This window comes from Myodes glareolus, chromosome 9, assembly GCF_982192425.1.
Source record: "Myodes glareolus chromosome 9, mMyoGla1.1, whole genome shotgun sequence".
NCBI lineage: Eukaryota > Metazoa > Chordata > Mammalia > Rodentia > Cricetidae > Myodes > Myodes glareolus.
In genome coordinates, this window is record NC_142034.1 from 50,514,518 (window position 1) to 50,536,492 (window position 21,975).

Sequence of the window (21,975 nt, forward strand, 5' to 3'; positions counted from 1 at the left end):
TTGCTAAATTATAGCAGAACTTGAATGACAGGGTAAAGAATAGACTTTGAACATTTTTAATCTGGAAAAAGACTTCAACAAAATATCTGGAAAAACTGAGCGGTAATGGTGCATGCCTTTAGTCCCAGCACCCAGAAGGCAGAGGCAGGCAGATCTTTGTGAGTTCAAGGCCAGCCTGGTCTACAGAGTGAGTTCCAGGATAGCCAGAGCTACACAGAGAAACTGTGCCTCAAAAAAAAAAAGACATATATTAATTAATTAAATAAATCTGGAAAAAAAGAAAAACTGTATTCATCGTGATTCCAGATAAAAGACTTAAAGACATGAGTATAGTAAACTTCGAGGAAGTGAGCTTTGACTTCATATATGCATACATAAAAACATGTACAATATATAACAAAAAAATAGATTTCTCATTCTTAAAAGAGACAAGAGATCAGGTATGGTTTGGTGGTAGAGAGAGTGGTTGCCTTAGAATGAAGCCCTGGATTGGATCCTCAGCACCAAAAAAAAAAAAAAAAAAAATCACACCTTTAACTCTTCTGAGAGCTAAATCATCTAAGGAAATCTCAGAATTGCTCAAATTGGTCTGTGGCCATGTCTCCTAAAAAATGATATTGATTGATAATTGATGTGGGAGGTCCCAGCCCACTGTGAGTGGTACCAGCTCTTGCTAGGTGGGTGGCTCTGGGCAACATAAGAAAGATAGCTGACCAGAGCAGAGAGTGAGCCAACAAGCTTTCCTCCCGGGTTCTGCTTCAAGTTCCTGCTTAAATTCCTGTCCTGACTTCCTGAAAGGATAAATTGTGACCCAGAAGTCACTTCCTCCACCTAAATTGCTTCTGGCCAGAGTGAGCATTTCATCACAGCAACAGAAAGCAAACTAGAACATCTTCTGACACGACTTCAGAACGCTCTCAGCCTAAATTTCCTTCCTACAAAATTTCTGGTTTGACTCTGATTGGCTAGCCATACTATGAAGTCAAACTTTGCTGTCTCTTTGTTTTAAACACGTAATTTTATTAAGAAATTGATCATCTCAACACTCAGGAGGCTGCAGCAGAAGGCTCACAAACTCAAGGCCAATCTAAGCTACATAAAGAGTTTGAAGCCAGCCTAAGCTATGTGGCAAGGCCTGGCCAAAAAATTAAAGTGCTGCAAGAAATGCTTTAGGGGAGAGGGCATATTAGGAAGGATTTCACTCATTATGTTATCAGTTCTCTGAACTTACAAAAAATAACTAATAAAAAATGAGTGGCTTTTTTGCCAGGTGCTTTGGGAAGCAAAGTTAGTGCTTTGGGAAACCGGGAGTTAAAACCCTCTTGGAAGTTAACTTGGTATAAGAGAGTGAAAGGCTGTGTTGCTCCGGTTCTAAGCAAATGCTTTCGCTTTCTAATAAGGCTTTCTGCAGGAGACAAACTGTACACAGTAAACAAGGTAAGTATGAGAATTGCTGCTGTTCACTAATTGCCCAGGAAGTTACTCATTTGCACACCTGACAGAAACTCTAGGAATGTGAAAGTTCTTCCAAATGCTGGCCTGTTAAAATTCCACAAAACAAGCCTCAAAGTTCGAGTCGCTGGTGCCTGCCACGAGTAAGTTACTGAAGTGGCGTTTCCAGAGAGAGACTGGGGCAAAGGGCAGAACACACCACGGGTCAGCAGGAAAGAAACCACACGGCAGAGTGGGAATGCTTCTCTGCGGTTCTCTCTTTACATGTGCCTGTTTTCATCATCATGAAGTGTTTAGTGTATGCCGAGGCAGATAGAAAACCAGCAGCTACAGGGACTTGGTCTTAGATTATCGCAGTAATTTTGATGTATTGACTTTGCTTTATATCTGCGTTATAATCTCTGAAGAATTGAGGCATTGGTTTATTAAATATTATGAAACATTTTGTATTTTCATCATGTATTTTGTTTGTGTGTTTTGTAATTCTACACTGTATTGGCTGTTGATGTGAACTCTGAAAGAGCAAAATTAGAAGTTCAGAGGAGTCCAAGAAAAACAGAGGCACCCTGTTGTCCGTAGAAAACACTGGCCTTAATGAGAAACATGGCTTCCAGGCCTAGCTTGCTTTTATGTAACTGTGGAAACTTAGTCGGGCTGCTTAGTGTTTCTTTCCATTATCCTTGCAATAAGGAAGTCAGCCCAACCTGTTATATCTTATAAAGTGGATTTATGAATAGATTAAGCAAATGTCTGTAGGGAAACATTATAGATTAGCCAACCTACCCTGTTTGGGAATGAAGGCTCTATTGTGTCTAAACAACCTGGTGTTGCTAATATAAATATTTCCTGTACATTCTTGGCCTTCTGGGTGATTGAACATAAACTCAATATTTGGCTCAGAGTCATTTCTCCAAAGCCATATAATCATCTTATTCTGCATAAGTTCCCCTATTAAGACCCCTGTAGAACAATGCATTCTAGAAGACAGTTTTTAATGCTAGTAAATGAGATTGCATCCATTAAAATATATGTGTAATGTATGTGTGATATATGCATATGTTACTTTTATATATTATGTTGCAAGATATTTTCAGGCATTAAAAAGACTTGAAAATTACTAACAGCTGCTTTTTGCTTGGTATTTAGACAAAATTTTAAAAAAAACATAGATTTACCAAGCAGTTCCTGAGAAAGACATTAAAGATGTTTCAGAGTCACTTTTTTAAAATAATTTTAAGTTCATTCATTATTTGTGTATGTGTGTGGGGGGGGGAAGAACAGACATACATGTGGAGGTCAGAGAACAACTTTTAGGAGTTTGTTCTCTCCCTAGGATAGAACTCAGCAAGATGTTTCGCCTCCTGCACTTCTACCCATTGTGCCATATTACCAAGCCCATCATTAACTGGGTTTTTGTGTCTCTGACTGCAGAAGGAATGCTGCTCAAGAGGCACTCTGAGAACCTGTCCTTGACCGTTTGTAAAGAGAGACTCAAATGTCTTCAGGTCGTGAAAAGATGCTTCCTTCAGAAATGTTTTTAAACGTCAGTGGAAACATAAACACTAAATAAGCCACATTGTTATATTTAGGAGGACTGGGCTTTTTGCAGTATTATTATTATAAATAATCATCCTGGACAGAAAACGGAATTTTTATGGCAGGAGATGCTAACACAATTGCACTTAGATCTGCTGACCATCTGAGGGAGTTGGAAGTTAGCAGCTGCATCTCGAGTTGATCTTTGCATATTTTAACCCAAATATGGTAAAGGGAGGGGTTACAGAAGGGAGTGTCCATAGAATAAACAGGCTCAGAAGTTGTGACAGAAACAATTGTTTAATACTCGAGAACTCTGTACTTTGCACTTCTTGCTTAGATCTAAACTTGGAAACTTTTCTGAGGAGTTAAACGTCCTTTGACCTCCTCTTTTGTGAATTGCAGAAATCAGACCAGTCTACTTGGTAAAATGACTGCTTGTGTTACTGAAGAACCTATTAAAAAGATTGCTATCTTTGGAGGGACTCACGGAAATGAGCTGACAGGAGTGTTTCTAGTTACTCACTGGCTAAAGAATGGTGCTGAAATTCAGAGAGAAGGGCTGGAGGTGAAGCCATTCATAACCAACCCAAGGGCAGTGGAGAAGTGTGTCCGATACATTGACTGTGACCTGAATCGTGTTTTTAACCTTGAAAATCTTAGGTAAGACTGTGTTCTGTATTCTGTGAGAGCTTGCTTGTGTGAAAAAGCGATAGTCACTGGGAGAGAGAACACGTGTGTGCTCGAGTCTGCGGTCAGACCAGTACGTAGAGCGTCCTTAACCCATAAGATCACTTTCGCTTTTAATCATGCTACATTGTGAATTATGCAACTACCCAAACTCAGCATTCACGTGCTCTGCTGTAAACTTTTTACAGCTCCAGGCTTTGCTGATTTTTATTTACTCTACGCCACGCAGTATACAGCAGCAAATGGGAAAGATCTTTATTTCTGACTCATGTGTCTTGAAAGACACAAATATAATAATCCCATGGGTTAAATTTGTGTTTGGGCAAGCTTGGACAATGTGTGAAAATAAAAATAAGACTCGAATAAGACTCAAAATTCTTCTCAAAAAAATAAGTCAATGTTTGGTCATTATGTAAATTAATTTGGTCACTGTAAACATGCTGTTCTGTGGGAAATTCACCACTGTGCTTTCTTGTAGGATGTGTTTATGGTAAAGTTCTAGCTGAGAAAATGGTGACGTTTTGATTGATGTTTGTTGATTGAAAGAGTGAGTAAGCATCCAGAGCCTGAGCGCATCAGGGCAGTGTGCAGCCAGAGGGAGAGATGTGTTCATCTCTAGTGGTGGGTTATCCCCGCTGAGGAAAACAAGGGCTGAAGACTCCTCCTCCGACCTCTCTGAATTTGGGTTGCAGCTGATTTAGATAGTTCCATGTGGTGTGTATGGTCACCATACTCTAGGTTGGTAATTACCAGTTATTTCTGCCCTTATCTGTATCAAAATATTTGCTATTATATATGCCTCTAAGTGTTTTTCTTAGCATCATTTTTCTATTTAACCTAAAAATATCGTTAAGCATCCACCAGGTGTTGCGGATGTACAAAGCAGTGTACACGGTTTTTACGCTCGACTGGTTGGTAGACTGCTAGCTAAGACAAAAGGCACCCAGAGGAGCACCTAACGACTTTATGTGCTTGCTTTCTTGTCTTAATGCACTAGGTTATGGGAGGCACTGTCCATGCAAGTGTCTAAACTCTTGTTAGCTTTTATTTTGAGACAAGGTCTTACTAAACTAACCAGGTTGGCCCTGAGCTTACTCTGTAACCTAGGCAGGCCTGAATTTTTGACCCTCCTGCCTCACACTGCCAAGAAGTTGAAATTATAGGCCTGTGCTAGCAGGACTGACCATACACCTGTTTGTTAATAAATGCTAGTTAGAGAATTCCTCAGCCCAGTCTTATCACAGAACAAAAGAACGTAGATAAAACAAAATTCATCTTTACAAAATATTTGCTTTCCCCGGAAGTTACACAGCAGTGATACTTTGTGCACCAAATAATTTTATTAGCAAAATTTAAATTTCAGAAATACTTTTATCTTCATGATTGAGGTTATATCGGGACAATTATGAATTGAATGATATTTATTGTAAATTATGAATGTTTATTTACCTAAAATAGCTATTAACTAGCACATATGTGACAAGTAAGATTTGTTGAAGAATTAATCCTTTAACCTGTGTATTAACTTTCCAGATAGCTCTGAAGTGGATTGGGGCGAGTTTTCTTACTAAGAACAGCCAATAGTACCTGTTCAGTGACAGGTTCACATTCTCTTTCTTAGTCTTAACAGTCTTCAGAGGTTAGACAGCTCTGTTTCACGGTGGTTATGCAAATTATGAGATAAATAACCAATGAACCTCTCAGCCGTCTTCTAGGCAGCTGTCTTTTCCTACATCCCTCATTTCAGTGGTGACACAAGTGCCTCACAGAGGCAACCTTAGGGCTGTCTCTGCTCTCCAACCTCCTTGTCTGGTTTGGTAAGTTCTCCCACATACTCTTTACAGAACTCCACAGAGCAGCCAGGCCTGCATTCACAGATCTTTAATCTCTGCTACTCAGGAAGCTGAGGCAACTTATCAAGATCCTTCTTTAAAAATAAATAATTCAAAAAGTGGACTGAGGTTGTATCTCAGATGGGAGAGTACTTGTCTAGCATGGATAAGGTGCTGGGCTCTCTCTAATGCTATAAAAGATTTATGTATATAGGCACTCCACAAAGCCAGCCTTCCTCTGTGGACAGATAATATAGCCTCTTACAGGACCTACATACATCCAGTTTAACCCAGGCTTCTTCCCATGAGTTCTTCACGTGGTACCACAGCACTGCCCCTATAATAGAAATCTGCTTTCCCATGCAGGATGTTCTTTTTAAATCTACTATCCAGAATAGATCTAAGCAACCTACTGTTACAACACAGCTATTGTAGCAGTGTGGCTACTAGTGCCACCCAAGGTCTGCCCCTGTCTATTCTTGCAATCTAGTCACGCAGAACTCTTCTTATGGTAGCTGGACCCCCTCCCCAGGCATGAAAATTCAGAGTGCCCACTATCTTTCAAAACTTAAAACCTTGATGCTGAACATCTGAGTGGGTAATGGTGCCATTTATCCAAATGGAAGTAAATAAGTTCTGGAGTAACCTTGTGAGACAATATGAACTAATCTTATAGGAACTAATCTTGAATTAAATTTGAAAAATGCCTGTGGGGTGTGTGTGTGTGTGTGTGTGTGTGTGTGTGTGTGTGTGAGAGAGAGAGAGAGAGAGAGAGAGAGAGAGAGAGAGAGAGAAATCACATTAGGAACTGTATTTGATTGCAAATAGAAACTCAAGAATAGTTAGAAACTCAAGAATAGTCATCTAAACTTCTTGTTCATGAACTTTATGTGCAAGTACAGGTGGTCCCGGTGCAGTAGCTCCCTGATGTCACCAGTGCCCTTGGCTCATCTGTCTTCCCACTGTACTTTTCTTCACATGCTCGGTTTATTCCTGATGGCCTTGGCTTCATTATCACAAAAAGGCTGATGCACCTTCCTGGTTGCAGATGTGATTTCCAAGCAGGAAAGACTCTGAAACAAACTATTTTTTTTAAAATGGCCAAGTAATATAATATATAAAATTATGTAAAAATATGTATGTTTGAGAAACAATAGAGAAGTGTAAGTTTAAAGCATTATCATGAATAGAACATCCTCGGAGTTCTCTTCTGACACAAGCAGTGCTGACAGGCAGGAAGAGAGGAGAAGAAATGAGTGAAATAATAACAACAATGAATAAAGTAACAAAAACCTTTGTGAATTCTTGAATCTATAAAATTGTAAATTTTGTTCAGAGAACTGCAACCTATAATTCTAGCTACTTGGGCGGCTGAGGCAGGAGGCAATCCTCCACCCTTCACTACAGAGTAAGTTTAAAGCCAACCTGAGAAAATTAGCAAGACTGTCTCAAAATTAAAAAGAACAAGAAGGACGTGCTAGGACTGTAATTCAGTGACAGAGCTCTTGCCTAGCTAGAGGAGGCTCAAAGTTCAATCTTCAGCACTGTTAAAAAAAAATGCAAGTAGTAAAGAGAGGGTGGAGAGACCCATTTGAGAATATAATGATCACTTATCAACCCTTGTTCCAGAAAAATTATGTAAGTATGTTTGGTAAGTTTTGTACTTTGGGAGGGTTTGTGGTTTGTTGTTTGCAAACTGTGTCCTAAATCATACCCAGTCTTCAATTTAAAATACCCAATAAAGACATAAGCACCTGGGTTGAACTATGCCTTTGCACGAGAACCACAGTGGTCGTGGATGGTGATGGTCTTGCCCCATAATAAATAAACAATGCACCATAACTACAAGGAAGTGCTTATCAAATTAAAGGCTGTGACCCAAGATCAGCCACATAAATAAACCTAGCACCGGATATATGGGATCAGCAGAAGAAAAGGTGCAGTTTTTCATTTGTGGAAGTTTCAGATACATTTTCATGTTCTGCACAGATTTTTTAATATACATATGAGGTTTACAGTTTGTTCTTTGTGTACTATCCCCATTGTGTATTTATATTATCATAGCCATAGATGACATTATTCTTTTTCTTTCTGCTAAAATAGCAAGGAGATGTCTGAGGATTTGCCATATGAAGTGAGACGGGCTCAAGAAATAAACCACTTATTTGGTCCAAAAAATAGTGACAATTCGTACGATGTTGTTTTTGACCTTCACAACACGACTTCTAACATGGGTTGCACTCTTATTCTCGAGGATTCCAAGAATGACTTTTTAATCCAGATGTTTCACTATATTAAGGTAATCTCAATGTTATTAATGTGTGTTAGCTTAGAATCCTTTCTATTTAAGTCATTGAAAGATGTAAGGAAGGTGGGACAAAGAGAAATGGATTGTATCCCATGGCCAAATGTGAGGCAAAGGGAGAGGCAGTGCTGATAAGAAGATAAAAAGAAGTAAACAATAAACACAATGAGGAAAATAATAAAAAGTCTATAAATACTTTATATTTATAAATACTTTATATTTATATTTACAAAGTTATAAATTTTATTCAGATAATCACAAAACATGCGGTTTTTGGTAAAACCAAATAAAATTAATACCAAAATTTAAATGATGCAGTTGAAACATGTCAATCACACAGTTTTAGAAAACTCAAGATCATTCAGGGTTGACTAAAGTATAAAGACGAAGAGTCTTGGCTTCCCAGCTTCTTACCCTGGGCCCCATCTGGTATCTGTGACTGAAACACCTCTGCTGTTCAGTGTGTTTCATGAGAGCATCAAGACTTCAGCCCAGGCAGCCGGGTACATCCTCATACTCACTGCAGATGCAGATGAACACTGAGCATGATGACTTATTCTCAGCCACAAGATGAGGCTCAGAAATCTGAAGAATGAAAAATTCCACCATCCAATATCTACAACTAGAGAAAAATTTGCTAGAACAGCAGCATTATCACAAATGCTGAATTATCTGTTTATTTCTATATAATAAATATTCTTCCTTCCTGAGAGCTGGTATGACTTAATAGAAGGAATTTGACATAGATGTCCAGGAGAACCTGAGTTCAAATCCTGACTTTCTTACTCATTAATCTCCCAAAACCTTGCTTCCCTTATTTTATAAAATGGGCATAGTAACACTTAACCCTGTGTAAATACTAAAAGTCTTCAATGAAAAAAAGAGTTAAAGCACTTAGCTTATGATGTAACTTATAGCCCTTTCCTATGACTGGCAGCATGGAGGCCATAGATGCCTGGAGTTACTGTAAAAGATATTAACCAGCAAGAATTTGTCAGAGTTTGGTCAGTCTTCCTCAAAAAGTCCTCAAAAGGATGGACACAGTCAAGCTGGCCTAAAATAAAAAGCTTGCCCCTGTGAGGAGAGCTGCTTCTATACATGAGCTTCTTCCACAACACGGCAACTGTACCTCCATGGTGGTGTGGGGTCAGTTCCATGACCAAGATCTATGAAGGACAGCAGAGAAACGGTGTCAGGCCCAGCCACTTCAGCAGAGGCTCCAAAATTCTGGCCAACTGGTTCCTCCAAGTACTGGAGAGGTCAAAAATAGTAGAAAGGGACCAAGATGGGTGTCACAAGCTAATACCTCAGGGACAGAACAATTTAGATAGGAACACCAGACAGGTGGCAGTTGCCAACAAGAAGCATTAGAACAAAAGATGCTGGGTTAATTAATGGCCTCATTCATTTTATAACCTATAGTCAAGGTTAGCTATTTCTTCCTTTCTCTTGAGTTTTAACAGTGAGTACCTAGTGCTTCTGGGGTCAGAATGAGGGTGGGGTTGGGGAGACCACAATGTAGCAATCTTTTTTGCTCACTGAAGAGAAAATTGGATGCTTTCATTACCATATGTGAAACTACATGGCTTATAATTAGTTATGAAAACCTAGAGGCTAGTCCAGGTGTAGTGGCATAAACTTCTAATCCCAGAATTCAAAAGGTAGAGGCAGGTGGAACTTTGAGATAAATTAACACTATGGAGTAAGTTCCAGACCACCCAGAGCTCCATAGTAAAATTCTTGTCTCAAATTGAAACCTGGCTCAATTTCTCATCGAAATAAGCAGAAATTGTGGAGGAAATTACCCTGTAGCTGTAGAGATCTGGACCATAAGTAGTAACAGAATTTAAGGCCAATACTCTGCTGAATAGTAAGTATAAACAAAGATGTAAACAAAATGTTTTCAGAAGTAGTCAAAAATGTTCAGAAGGAATATTTATTTCCTATTTTTAGTTTTCATCCTTGGGTATGGTTTTATGTACATTTTGCCCAGAAAACTAATATATTTTGATTTTATATATAATTCATTTGTCTGTTTCAAAACTATAGCACTGGGTTTTAGAGACTATTTCATAAAGCTGTCTGGCTAATTTTAATTATGATATAAAGCATATTGAAGGGATTATTGACTCTGTAGCAGTCAAGAGAGCAAAACATGCTTTGCATACTAAGAAAGATGTTTTCAATTCTCTTCAGACTTCCTTGGCTCCGTTGCCCTGCTATGTTTATCTTATTGAGCATCCTTCCCTCAAATATGCAACCACTCGTTCCGTTGCCAAGTATCCTGTTGGTAAGTTATACTTCCTACTGGCACAGGTAAAGAAAATACAACCTAACTGAAACACAAAGAACATAATTAGCTACCCCACATATCATTAATCTTATAATGATCAGGTGAACAAATTAACTGTGGGCAAACCCTCAGTGATAGAGTCCTTGCCTAGTATTCTAATACTTCAAAATATATAGGTATACATACAGATAGAATGACAAAAATAAAAGCAAATTAGAGCCTAAATGATATAGGATAAGGCTACACTTGCATAGCCTGTATAGGGGCTTTCATCCAAACTCCAGCACTGCAATAATAACAAGATAGACACCCTGGTTCCATTTGACACTGAATAAAAGGATAAGACTTCTGAAGTCTGACAGATCAGGCTTGGTCTATGATACTTATGGTTGGTACTTTTTTCTAGTTAGAACAAATGTCTGCTGATATGTTGGTCCCTTGCAAATAGAGATAAATTTTAAAACATTTTAACCCAAGGAACTATAAGTACATTATAAGTAAGAAATGCTAGTGTGTTCTCCTTATGATTTTGAAACTTTCTTTGGAGTTTATTTATTAAATAATGAATAAAAACACTAAAGATCAAGAGAAAGAAAAACCTTTTTATTCAACATTTTATAGTCACAAAGAGTGTCCATACAAACTTATTTTAGCTGCTACTAACAGTATAAGGACCATTCTAATGCCAAGTTGCCTCAAGTCTCACAGGATCCTTCTAGATAAACTTAATTCCAAAAGGTGGGTTGTAGTTTGCTGCAGGCAGCCTGACAATCAAACCCAAGCATATCCATTCACATTCCCCACCCTCAACACGGATGAGTAACTAGACACAATCTTCTTAGATTCTAGGCATAACCTCATCTCAAATTTAGCACTTTTTATGACCATTGTTTTTTCCTTCCATCCTGAATGTGTCTTGGTCATATCCTGTGGATTTAACGATTCTGCACTGATGAGAGATCTTGGGCCAAACTTAATTTTGGTTTTGAAAAATATTCTCAACTTGGGAAAACAAACATGATTCTTGGACATGAAGTACCCACCTCTACCACTCTGTAGTCCTTGCTCTCCGTGTAGATCTACTACACCACATCTTCTTCTTCCCTCACAACAACTTTTCTAAACATCATTAAATAAAGAGTGTCTCAGGTCTCCCCTGCACATCCTTTATTTGGGGCTTCAGTCACTAGAGTGCTATGATTACTGTAAGTGCCTTAAGCCATTCAGTACTTACTCTTGAGCTAAAAACAAGGTACTTTTTCCTTGTACTGTGGATACTCAACCAAACCATTCTGTTAGAATGAAGAAAGATGACTTTGAGGTGGATAAACAACCTCTCCTACAATACACAGACATATCCAGAAACATATTTTTCAGAGTTTTACAAATTCTTTATGTAGGAATAAATACCTTACCAAGACCTATGATACCATGCATGTAAATAAAGGTCTATTTATACACATAGGAAAAATAAGCACAACAAAGATTTTACATGAAGATGATAAAAAAGAAAAAAAAAGTTTTTCTTTCTTTGTTTGTTTGTTGGTTGGTTTTTGGTTTTTCCAATACAAGGCTTCTCTGTAGCTTTGGAGCCTGTCCTGGAACTAGCTCTTAGAGACCAGGCTGGCCTCAAACTCACAGAGATCCGCCTGTCTCTGCCTCTCAAGTATTGGGATTAAAGGCGTGCACCACCGCCTGAAAATATAAGTTTTAACAGACTAGGAAATAGTAGAAATGGGTGAAAATCAGATGAGGGTAAAGGAACTTATAAGTTTTGTGGAATTAAGTGATGGTGTGCAGTATTAGAATTTGCAAATGGTTTAAAGGATGGAGAAGGTGATGAGTGAAGAGATGATTTTTGTGGGAAGTTGGGCAGGAGAAAGGGACTAGACAAGTGGTTTAGAGAAGGAACGTTCTGTAGTGGTGAGTATGGAAAGACATGATAGTACAGGCACAGTTTTACTGGGATAGAAAAATGAATCTAATTTTACAGAAAATGAAGAACAAACTTTGCACCATCTTATCAGTAAGTTATAGATATAGTGTTATAATAAAGGCAAGAATGTTGCTCAAAAATCACATAAACTAAACCCAAGCTTAGTTAGATAGATTTCTGACTACATAGACATATTTCATCTTGCTAAGGTAACTATGAAGTCCATGACAGTTTCTCGTTGTGGTCACCTATTACTTACCAGCCTCTCTTGGTCTGTATCTTTTACTAAGTAGTAAGTTTTTAATGTTTTGATAATATTGAAGGGTATAAAAGAAAAATGTAACCCTGAGTTCCTACTTCAGCACAGCTCTGTGGGTTTCCATGTTCTGTATTTACTCTAACATTGTCTCTGCTTTTTTCCATGATATTAAACAGTCACAACACTGGGATCTTAGGTCTTTATATTTTAAATACTTAATCTTTCAGTGTATTCTACAACTTACATAAAAGTGATGTGTCTGCTTCTGTACATAGGTATAGAAGTTGGTCCCCAACCTCAGGGTGTTCTGAGAGCTGATATTTTGGACCAAATGAGAAGAATGATTAAACATGCTCTTGATTTTATACACCATTTCAACAAAGGTGAGTGTTGGGTGGCAGTTGTTTCTGTATGTTTGTGTACATGACTTAACCATGAGGGGTGTCTCAATGTAAAAGTTAACCACTAAACATTGAAATATAAAAAGAATCTAGGTCATGTTTATCACATTTATGATCTCTGTGTGTGTGTTTTGCCTTCCCACACCCGAGTCTCACTACCTAGGCTGGCCTTGAACTCTCAGTCTTTCTGCCACAGTCTTCCAAGGGCTGGCATTACAGATGTGTGCCACAGTCAGTTCCTAGAGTGAAAACTATCTTTTCACTTCAACAATTCCTCAAGGAATGACCAGTAGAAATGTTCAAAAAAAAAAAAAGCAGCTCTCACAATGAAGCTCCCAAATCAAGCCATTTTCCTTATCTCATTAATTTCCATTTTGAACAACAAGACAGATGAAGCCCACCCTGCTGTGAAGGTCTAGAAGGCTAGTGGATACTGGGAAGACATTTTGTTCAACAGCATAGCCATTAATAAGCTGCCCATGGTCCTGTAAATTCCCTCGCCATGCTTTTGTAAGCAATCCTAAGGAAACTTACTGGGTTAGAAGAAAGACACAAAGGTAGAAAGGACTGGGTGGGAAGCAGAAAGTGATGAACAGGATTGGTAAGGGGATAAGAGAGAATAATGGAGCATCAATGTGATCAAAACATATCACCTACACATTTGAAAATAAAACCCATCATTGTGTATGGCTAATATATGCTGGATAAGAATATAAGAATGACTAGAAAGTTCACAAGTTCAGTAAGCATAAGATGTTCAGGATCATGAGTAATCAAAGGAGTATAAAATGATTTCACTCATGAGATTAAGAAAATATTCAAATCTGATATTAAGTTTTGGCAAAGTTGTAGGAAAAAAATATTCTCATTACTTTCTGGTGAACATATAATTTGGTAAAGACCCTTTATGGTATATTTATAGTATTTTATTTTTGTTTATCTATTGTTTGTATAAAAGAGAGAGTGTGACCTATGTATATGGTCTATAAGCACATGTGTGTCAGTGTATTGCTGGGTCATGTGAGGACTTTGAATGCCCTGTTCTATGGCTCTCTGCCTTATTCCTCTAGGTCAGGATATCTCACTGAATCTGGAGCTAGGCTGGCAGCCACAAACTGTGCAATCTTTCTGATTCCTTCCGTTCAGTTCTCTATGTTACAGGCACACATGGTCACATGTGCCTTTTATTTCGGTGCTAGTGTCCAAGCTCAAGCCTCATGCTCATCCAGCAAGCACTCTTACTCTTACTGAACCGTAGCTGCATCCTCAGTACATCCTTCTTGAAATGCACAAGCCACAGGCTCCAGTAACTCCATATCTCAAAGAAGCACCATGGCGTGCACATCCAGTGTGTTACATAAGAGCTGGCTGCTGCAGCTTTGTCTCCAATCATAAAACAATGGAAATGACCCAAATGTTCAATGGCTGTGAAGAATTAAATAAACTAAAATTGGACTAGTCTTCAAAAGTGTTAATTTTTCAAAATCAAGCTGTTAATTCTGGAAAAGCAAGATAGCTCAGTGGGTGCTATCACTTGATCTGCAAGCATGAGCTTGAATATTTAGCACCCACATAAAAATCCAGGTGTAGCTGACCATTCCTGTAGCCCCAGCATTGTGGGTCAAAGAACAGTGAATGCTGAGATCTCACTGGCCAGCCAGCCTAACCCAAATAGCAAGCTTCCAGTTCTGTGAGAGAAACTGGTAGAAAGTACAACGGACAATACTCAACACCCTGCTATGACTCTCACATGCTTGCACATGGTGCACACAACCACACACTCATATGCAATACACACACACACACACGTTGTAAACCAAAGCATACAGTAAACAAATTGACTTTAAAATATAGTAGTAAGCTAAGTGTGATGGTTCATGTCTGTCATCTAAGTTCTGAGGAGGCTGAAATAAGAGGTAAATGAGTTCAGTGTTCAAGACTAACCTGGGCTACACAATGAAACCCTGTATTTACAATAATTGATTTATTATCACTTTCCAGAGATGGGAGTGTGTGTGTGCGTGCATGTGTGTGCATATATATAGGAAAAGCTCTAGAAAAAAGCACACTAAGCTACAGCAGTGGTTACTGAGAAGAGGGCTAAGTGAGACTAACTTAGTTATAGTCAGCAAGAATGATGTTTTTATGTATTGTGTCTGTAATTAACAACCGGATGGTGAATGGTGAAGAGGTGGGTGAGTGGATCTTCTGCACATCTGTTCACTTACTCAATAAATCTAAAAATATTCTAAGAACTACAACAACTGTACAACAATTTACTTTAAAATTTAAGAAAACTTTAAAGGTGTCAGAGACATCCTATGTAAATAATAATTCCATTAGACTGCCTTGAGGAATGTATAGTTCTGATGATGTAACTAAAGTGCAGCTCAGGGCCTGTGGTAGGTATTGTCCTTTAGCCTCAGGGAGCGTCTCCTTTGGCCACAAGAGCTTCTTGTTTGTGGGAGTCCTTTGACCTCCAGAAAGTCATAAAACTGAAAATTAGTTATTATCACCCTTGTCTGAGGGCAGGTCTATGCTGTCTGGTGGAACTGGTGTTGGAAAGATCAGAACATATCCATAACAGTCTCTCAGATGCCAAGGGTCAAACCACAGTGAATTAAGAAATTAAACAACCAGGTGGAAGGCACAAACCTGATGGAAGACATGGTATCTTAATCCGTGTTGACAGTGGCAACTCTTATAAAAGAAAGCATTTGATTGGGGATAGCTTACATTCAGAGGTTTTCACCTTGATGGCAGGAAGCATGGCAGCCTGCAGGCAGACATGGTGCTGGAAAGGTAACAGAGTTCTACGTCTGGATTGTCAGGCAACAGGAAGAGAGAGACACTGGACCTGGCTTGAGCATTTGAAACCCCAAAGTTCACCCCCAGTGATACATTTCTTCCAACAAGGCCACACCTCCTAACCCCTGTCAAGTAGCACCACTCCCAAATGACCAAACATTCAAATATATGAGCCTTTGCTGACCACCACACATGGTTTACAAATCACAGTCTGTACTCCCTGTAACATGGGTGTGGGGTGGTAACTATAGAACATCCTTCTTCATCCTTGAATCACCCAGGCTGTGCTTCCCTTCTTCTTAAATCTGACTTAGCCATGTAATCTGTTTTTATGCCCCAGAAGCTTGAAAAAAAAAGCGCTCTGGAGCTTGTTTTCTTACTGTTCTTGGGAACCCCTCGGGCTACTATGTGGCTCATTCCATACTTATAGGAAAAGGTTACAAGATGGAGAGCTCAAGGACCCCCCACACAGTCACACAGATCAAGCTTCAGCCTCTCAATTGTCAGACATGAGAGTGGGACTATCCCATACCATTCAGCAGCCAGAGGACCTGCCGGTTCACTTTGCATGTCTCATTTAGACAATCAGAAATCAGTCAAAGCCAGACTAGACCAGAGGAGATGCTGGTCAACCTACAGAATCACAAGCTCAATGCTTTAAGCTGCTAAGTTCTAGGGTAGCATGTTGCAAGGTAAAAGTCAGCTAGAAGTGATGACCCATCTCCCAATTCCAATTCCTCTCTAAGGAAAGGAAGGCTTTCCTCTAGGCTTCAGCTACAGCACACTCTAGGCCCTCCGGGGTTCTAGTGTTGGCTTGGAGATTGCCTCCTGTGCCTGTAAACTGCTGCTGCTGCTATTTCTTGGCACTGAGAGTTATTTCATTTTGCACCATCTTTGAGGGTTGCACTCCACTGTTGAGCAGACTCCCTGTATCCCAAAAGGTCCCTCCTCAGGGCTTGCCAGATGTGCAATGTCCCATTATGCTGAATTATGTGCATTGTCTCATTATGCTGATTTATGTGCAGTGTATCCATTATGCTGAAGCCAGCTAGCTTGCTGGATGTCTCTGTGAAGACACACAGTCGCGCAATGTCAGAAGGAAGGACTCTGCCATAAGCTCGTCCAAACTTTCATCTGACAGTTAATGAACACAAGCCTGCAGAAGGCCAGCGTGTTGATCGAGAACACACAGCCAGGAAAACCAGGAAAAAAGAACCCAGCAGCTCTCTTAGTCATGGTCCTAGCAAACACTGAAATGTGTACCTTCTGTTTCTACCTCTGTCTCACGCACTTGTGGGGAGTATACTGACAAATAATTCTAGAGTGTGTTTGGCTTCTTGACATTTATGAGCCTCCGTAACAGACTGTTTGCCTTGTGGCACTCTTCACTTCCTTCCTTGAAGTGCCAGCATCCATTTTTCTAGGACATTTCTTTCTAGCTGTGACTAACACATGCCATCTCTTACCATAGGAAAAGAATTTCCTCCCTGTACTATTGAAGTCTATAAAATAATGGAGAAAGTTGATTATCCAAGGAATGAAAGTGGAGAAGTGGCTGCTGTTATCCATCCTAATCTGCAGGTAATATCTGTTTCTTTGAAATACTGTAAATAAAATCTACAAAGTAAATCTACTTTGGGATATAATTTTACTTCAATATAGCATTTTGTGCCCATTAGCTAATTTATTAGTATTTAAAGTATCGTATCAGTCAGACTTTCGTCGCTATAATGAAATAAATGATAGAAAAAAAATCTAATAAACTGAAAAGGGTATTATTCTGCTCACCACTCTGGAGGTTTCAGAATGGCTGCAGTACTTTGGGGTTGCAGCAAAAGCACATGGTCAAGACAACTACAAGGCAAAGATGAAAATGTTTGCAGGGCAGGACCACAGCCCCCTCTAGAATCCTCAGTGACCAAGGGCTTCTCTCGAGGAACCATTTCCTACTGATCCACAGCTCTTCCTGATAGGACCACTCTTAGGAACCAAGTTTTTAACACCTGGACCACTGGGAGACACGCCCCACCCCAAACTATAGCAGGGAGGGCCCCAGACCCTCTCTGGATGTTTGCCACATATAATGTGTGCTGGCTCTATGGGCACATCCATGAGTGTGGCCTACAGTCTCGTGTGATTAATAGTCTGGAAACACTGAAGTCCAATGTGCCATCTAGAAATGATATTAGCCACATACTATAACCTCATAATGGGAAAGAGAGGCATCCAAACAAGACTTCCAGAATTGAAAATGCCTACCCATGTGCAATTATAGGGAAAATTATATACATTTTATTTGGGTTTTAATTTTGCTTTGACTTTTTTTTATAAGAAAGAGTTTCCCATTGTTGCCCAGGCTGGCTCAAAGTCATGATTTTCCTAACTCAGCCTCCCAAATTTGGGATTACACTAGTGTTCCACCACACCTTGATGTAGTTTTTAATTTCTGAGCTTTTATATTCTTTTATTAGAATAGACATTGAGCATAGTATTGTGGTGCATGCTGATAATTTCAGTACTTGGGAAGGTGAGACAGCAAGATTACAGATTTGAGAGCAACCTGGGTTACAGTGGGAAACCTTGTCTCCAAAAGAGAGGAGATGGGAAGGCAGGAGGATGGAAAAGGAAAATCAGAACTGTCACATAGAGATACAGCTGTGAGTGACAGATCTCCAACTAATGTTCTCTGCCACTGGCCACATAGCTGACACCTCCCTGAACTTGTTTTTCTGGGACATTCCTGACATGGTCCCATGACTCTCCTCTGAATCCCAGTATCATACCTTGCCTGGTTTAGTCAGTCATAACAGAGTGAAAGAGCTCTCAGGGCAGTTAGGAGGCTGAAGTCTGGAGAGGTCAAAGGAAAAGGCAGGGAAGAAGAGAGATCTCAAGCAGCTACAGCACCCACTCCATCGTTAGACCTTGGAGTGAAAGAGGTGAAAGGGTGAAAGAGACCTGGGGGGGGGGGGGGCTGTGTGATGCAAGGCTTTTCAGCCATGAATACGTATCACCTAGAGAGCTTTCTATTTTAAATAAATAAATTCTTTTTTTGTTTCTTTTTTTTAATTTACTTATATAAATTCTTATCTCATAAAATACATCCCGACTACAGTTTCCCCTCCCTTCACTCCTCCCAACACCCCCACCTCCCCTCTCCCCCAGACATTTCCCTTCAAAGAAGAGAACTTTCTAAAAACTGACAGTGCCAAGCATCTCAGCTAATCTGACACTATTGGCTTGAGTATCCGTGGTTGAAAACCACGGATCCAACTCAGATCCCTACTTAATGGTTCCAATAGCCATCAGGCAACCTCATAAAGCTTCCTGCCCACAAATTCAGACCAATAGAGCATATCCAGCCTTTAGCTTCATGGAAGCCAACTGGAAACCAGAGGAGCCGTGAGCAATGGTCTTTAAAGACAGTGTGTGCTGAAGAGAAGAAAACAAGCTCAGGGAACAGGCAGCTGACAATGCCACAGCACTCTCAAGCACGGGCCACTCAAGTGTATTCTCCTCAGTGACGTCCTTCAGAGATACAAAAGCAGTCCTGGGGAGGTGGAGAAGGCAGGATGAGGACAGTAACCAACTTGATCAGTGTTGGGTCCCAAAGTCAGAAAAGATCACTGGAATTGCTAGACCATAAGGAAGGGCTCAAGTCAGGTCTGGTGGCACAAGCCTGTAATCCCAGCTAACTGGGGAGACTAAGGAGCACAAGTTAAAGGCCTTCCTTGGTCACAGAGTGAGTTCAAGGCCAGCCTGAGCAAACTAGTGAGACCCTGGCTCAAAGAAAAAGAAAGAAAGAAGGCTTGGAGTATAACCCAGTGGTAGAGCTAGCATGTGCAGTACTCTAAAGTCAGTTCTCAATACCATTCTCTCTCTCTCTCTCTCTCTCTCTCTCTCTCTCTCTCTCTCTCTCCCCTCTCTCTCTCTCTCCCTCTCTCTCTGTCATTTCTATAAGAGAGATTGATAGGTTGTTATCTCAGTAAATATGTTTGAATATCTACTAAGCCTGTTCTCCCTGGGATGGAAGATTCAGGACCTGTGTTTCTGAGACGAGGCTAATTCCTCTCACCGGTACAGGAGTGTGCTAGCCTCCCAAGTGATTCTGAAATGCAGCGGTGGCTGAGGAAAAAGTACTGTGGGCAGCTCTTCTCAATTTCAGTCAGCTTATTCACATGAAGATTGTTTTTCAGTAGGTCTCAGCAGGAGGTGAAGTTCTACTTTTCTAACAGCCTCTCTGGTGATGCTGATGCTGCTGTAAAAAGTTAGGAATGCAGAGGACTAGGCCTTGCCCTGGCCTAGACAGTCATCTTAGTCAACTCCCCAGATGTTTGGCCAGCACAGCAACGCTGCAGATGCTCCAGGGCTCCTGTGGTCTGAAGCATTAGTGTTAGAAGGCTCACATACATCTCAACGTGTGCCTCTTGTGTCTTTTCAATAGAGAATGTCTTTTTTAATGGACAATGTTAGTCATCTACAGCCTGACAGAAAAAAAAATTAAAAACAGAGAAAAAGCCAAATGTAATTAATTAATATATTTTGATGTCTCCTGGGAGGATCAAGACTGGAAACCGTTACACCCTGGAGATCCCGTGTTTGTGTTTCTTGATGGAAAGACTACGACATTGGGTGGAGACTGTACCGTGTACCCGGTGTTTGTGAATGAAGCCGCATATTATGAGAAAAAAGAAGCATTCGCAAAGACAACCAAGCTAACACTCAACGCAAAAAGCATCCGCTCCACTTTGCACTAAAAATCACTGCAAGCTCACAGTTCCTGGGAGTCTTGCAAGCCTCCAGGACTCTGTAAACGCCTCAAGAGCAGAGATGTGCCTTATTCTAGTTCTTTTCCTCAACACTTGGTCCCATGCCTCAAGCAGTAAGCATCCGGGCCAGTTTCTGAAAGAAAAGAATAAATTAATGAATATCTTTCAAATATATTTTGAATGAGTTACATACTGCTCATTCAGGCAAGTGTGTTTCTGGTTTCTGTGTTACATTACATTGCATTACATTACATTCTGGTAGCTTTAACATAGCTTCACATTCAAAAGATAACATAGAAATCAATGCTAAGTGCAATTTACCACGTAGCAAGACAGTGAGATAGAGTGAATGCACATTTTTAAGTAATGCATAAGTGCTACTAAAAACTGATACTACAGAATATTTTTAAGTTTTGTCTTCTTAAAGGCTTCAGAATTTCTAATTATATGTGATCTTGTTTATGGCCATGGTACCCTGAATGAGTGCTGTCTAATTAAATGTGTTCTTTTTTGTTTTACATGTATTTATTTATTGTGTGTGTGTGTGCGCGCGCGCACGCGTGTGTGCGTGCACTCACATTCAAGCCACAATATATATGTAATGGTCAGAGGACAATGTTCAGAAGTGGGTTCTCTCCTTCCAAAATGTATATCTCAAGGATCAAACTCAGTCAGTCATGGTTATAAGCACCCATACCTTAATAACAGTCTGTAATTTTTTATGTGTATGGGTGTTTTCCTGCACATATGTTTGTACACAACATGTGTACCTAATGCCCTCTATAGCCAGAAGAATGTGTCAGATTTCCTAGAATTGGAGTTACAGACAGTGTGAACCACCATGTGGATGCTGGGGATCAAACCCAGGTCCTCTAAAAGAACAACCAGTGCTGTTAACTACTTAGTCATTTCTCTAGTCCCCTGTTAAATCATTTTAATATGTGTGTGTGTTATCTATACATTTTAATATATACATATATATATTTCATCTATACATGTGTATAGTTTTATCCACTTTCAGTTATATTGTATTTTGATTGAGTCTATAACAATCTACATATCCAGTGTCCTCATTTATAAAGTGAAGGTGATCGTTATAATGTCAACATAATAATGGTATCCCTGTTAGGATTAAGCAACTAATGAATGCAAGCACTTAGCTCAGTGCCTAGTGCCCAAGATGCATTCCATCAGTTATTCAAGGTTAACACAAAAGGCCCTTCATGGTCTGCCTCTCCATCCCCACAACCTCCAGACTCATCTCTTTTTTCCTGTTCTTTCTGTTCCAATGTCTTCATGTTGTTTTGTTCCTGTATGCCTTCACCCACACTACTTCTTCCTCTAGAATTTTCTCACCTTCCTGCAATTTCCCCCTCCCCAGACTGATCTTGTCCTGGCCTATCATTCAAAATGCAGCTCCACTCTCATTGTGAGTGCAAAGACTTCTGAATCTCCCTCTGTCTCATTCAGTTACTCCTTTGCCCTCCTCCTCTTCCATCTCACCATGACAACATTAACACTATCTTTATCAGTATCTACAACCAGGATGTGCCAAGAAAAGTTGGTAGAATAAATGTGTGCATCAGACACATTTGGGGGTCACTTATATGTACTATTATATCATCAGTAAATAGTGAAAGTTTGACTTCTTTTCCAATTTGTATCCCCTTGATCTACTTTTGTTATCTTATTGCTCT

The 21,975-nt window shown here is 39.8% G+C and overlaps 1 protein-coding gene and 1 pseudogene across 2 annotated transcripts; both read left to right on the plus strand.

Moving 5' to 3' along the window:
- The first annotated feature begins 1,347 nt into the window (after positions 1-1,347).
- Positions 1,348-20,796, plus strand: Aspa (aspartoacylase). 2 transcript variants are annotated; one of them, XM_048448716.3, is made up of 7 exons: positions 1,348-1,437; positions 3,394-3,651; positions 7,614-7,809; positions 10,012-10,105; positions 12,579-12,686; positions 16,984-17,093; positions 20,069-20,796. In XM_048448716.3, the coding sequence occupies exons 2-7, from the start codon at positions 3,419-3,421 to the stop codon at positions 20,264-20,266; spliced, it is 939 nt and encodes a 312-aa protein (XP_048304673.3). In that variant the 5' UTR covers positions 1,348-1,437; positions 3,394-3,418; the 3' UTR covers positions 20,267-20,796. The 2 variants fall into 2 exon arrangements, with proteins under 2 accessions (XP_048304673.3, XP_048304675.3); XM_048448718.3 differs by lacking the exon at positions 1,348-1,437 and having other exon boundaries at positions 3,270-3,651.
- LOC148120903 (small ribosomal subunit protein eS19 pseudogene) lies at positions 8,767-9,186 on the plus strand (annotated as a pseudogene).
- Positions 20,797-21,975: the final 1,179 nt, after the last annotated feature.

Excerpts from the sequence above, each read along its gene's own strand:
- Aspa (XM_048448716.3), top strand. The coding sequence starts at position 3,419 with ATGACTGCTTGTGTTACTGAAGAACCTATTAAAAAGATTGCTATCTTT. Across the intron at positions 7,810-10,011 it reads AGATGTTTCACTATATTAAG|ACTTCCTTGGCTCCGTTGCC; the intron begins GTAATCTCAATG and ends AATTCTCTTCAG. Across the intron at positions 10,106-12,578 it reads CGTTGCCAAGTATCCTGTTG|GTATAGAAGTTGGTCCCCAA; the intron begins GTAAGTTATACT and ends TTCTGTACATAG.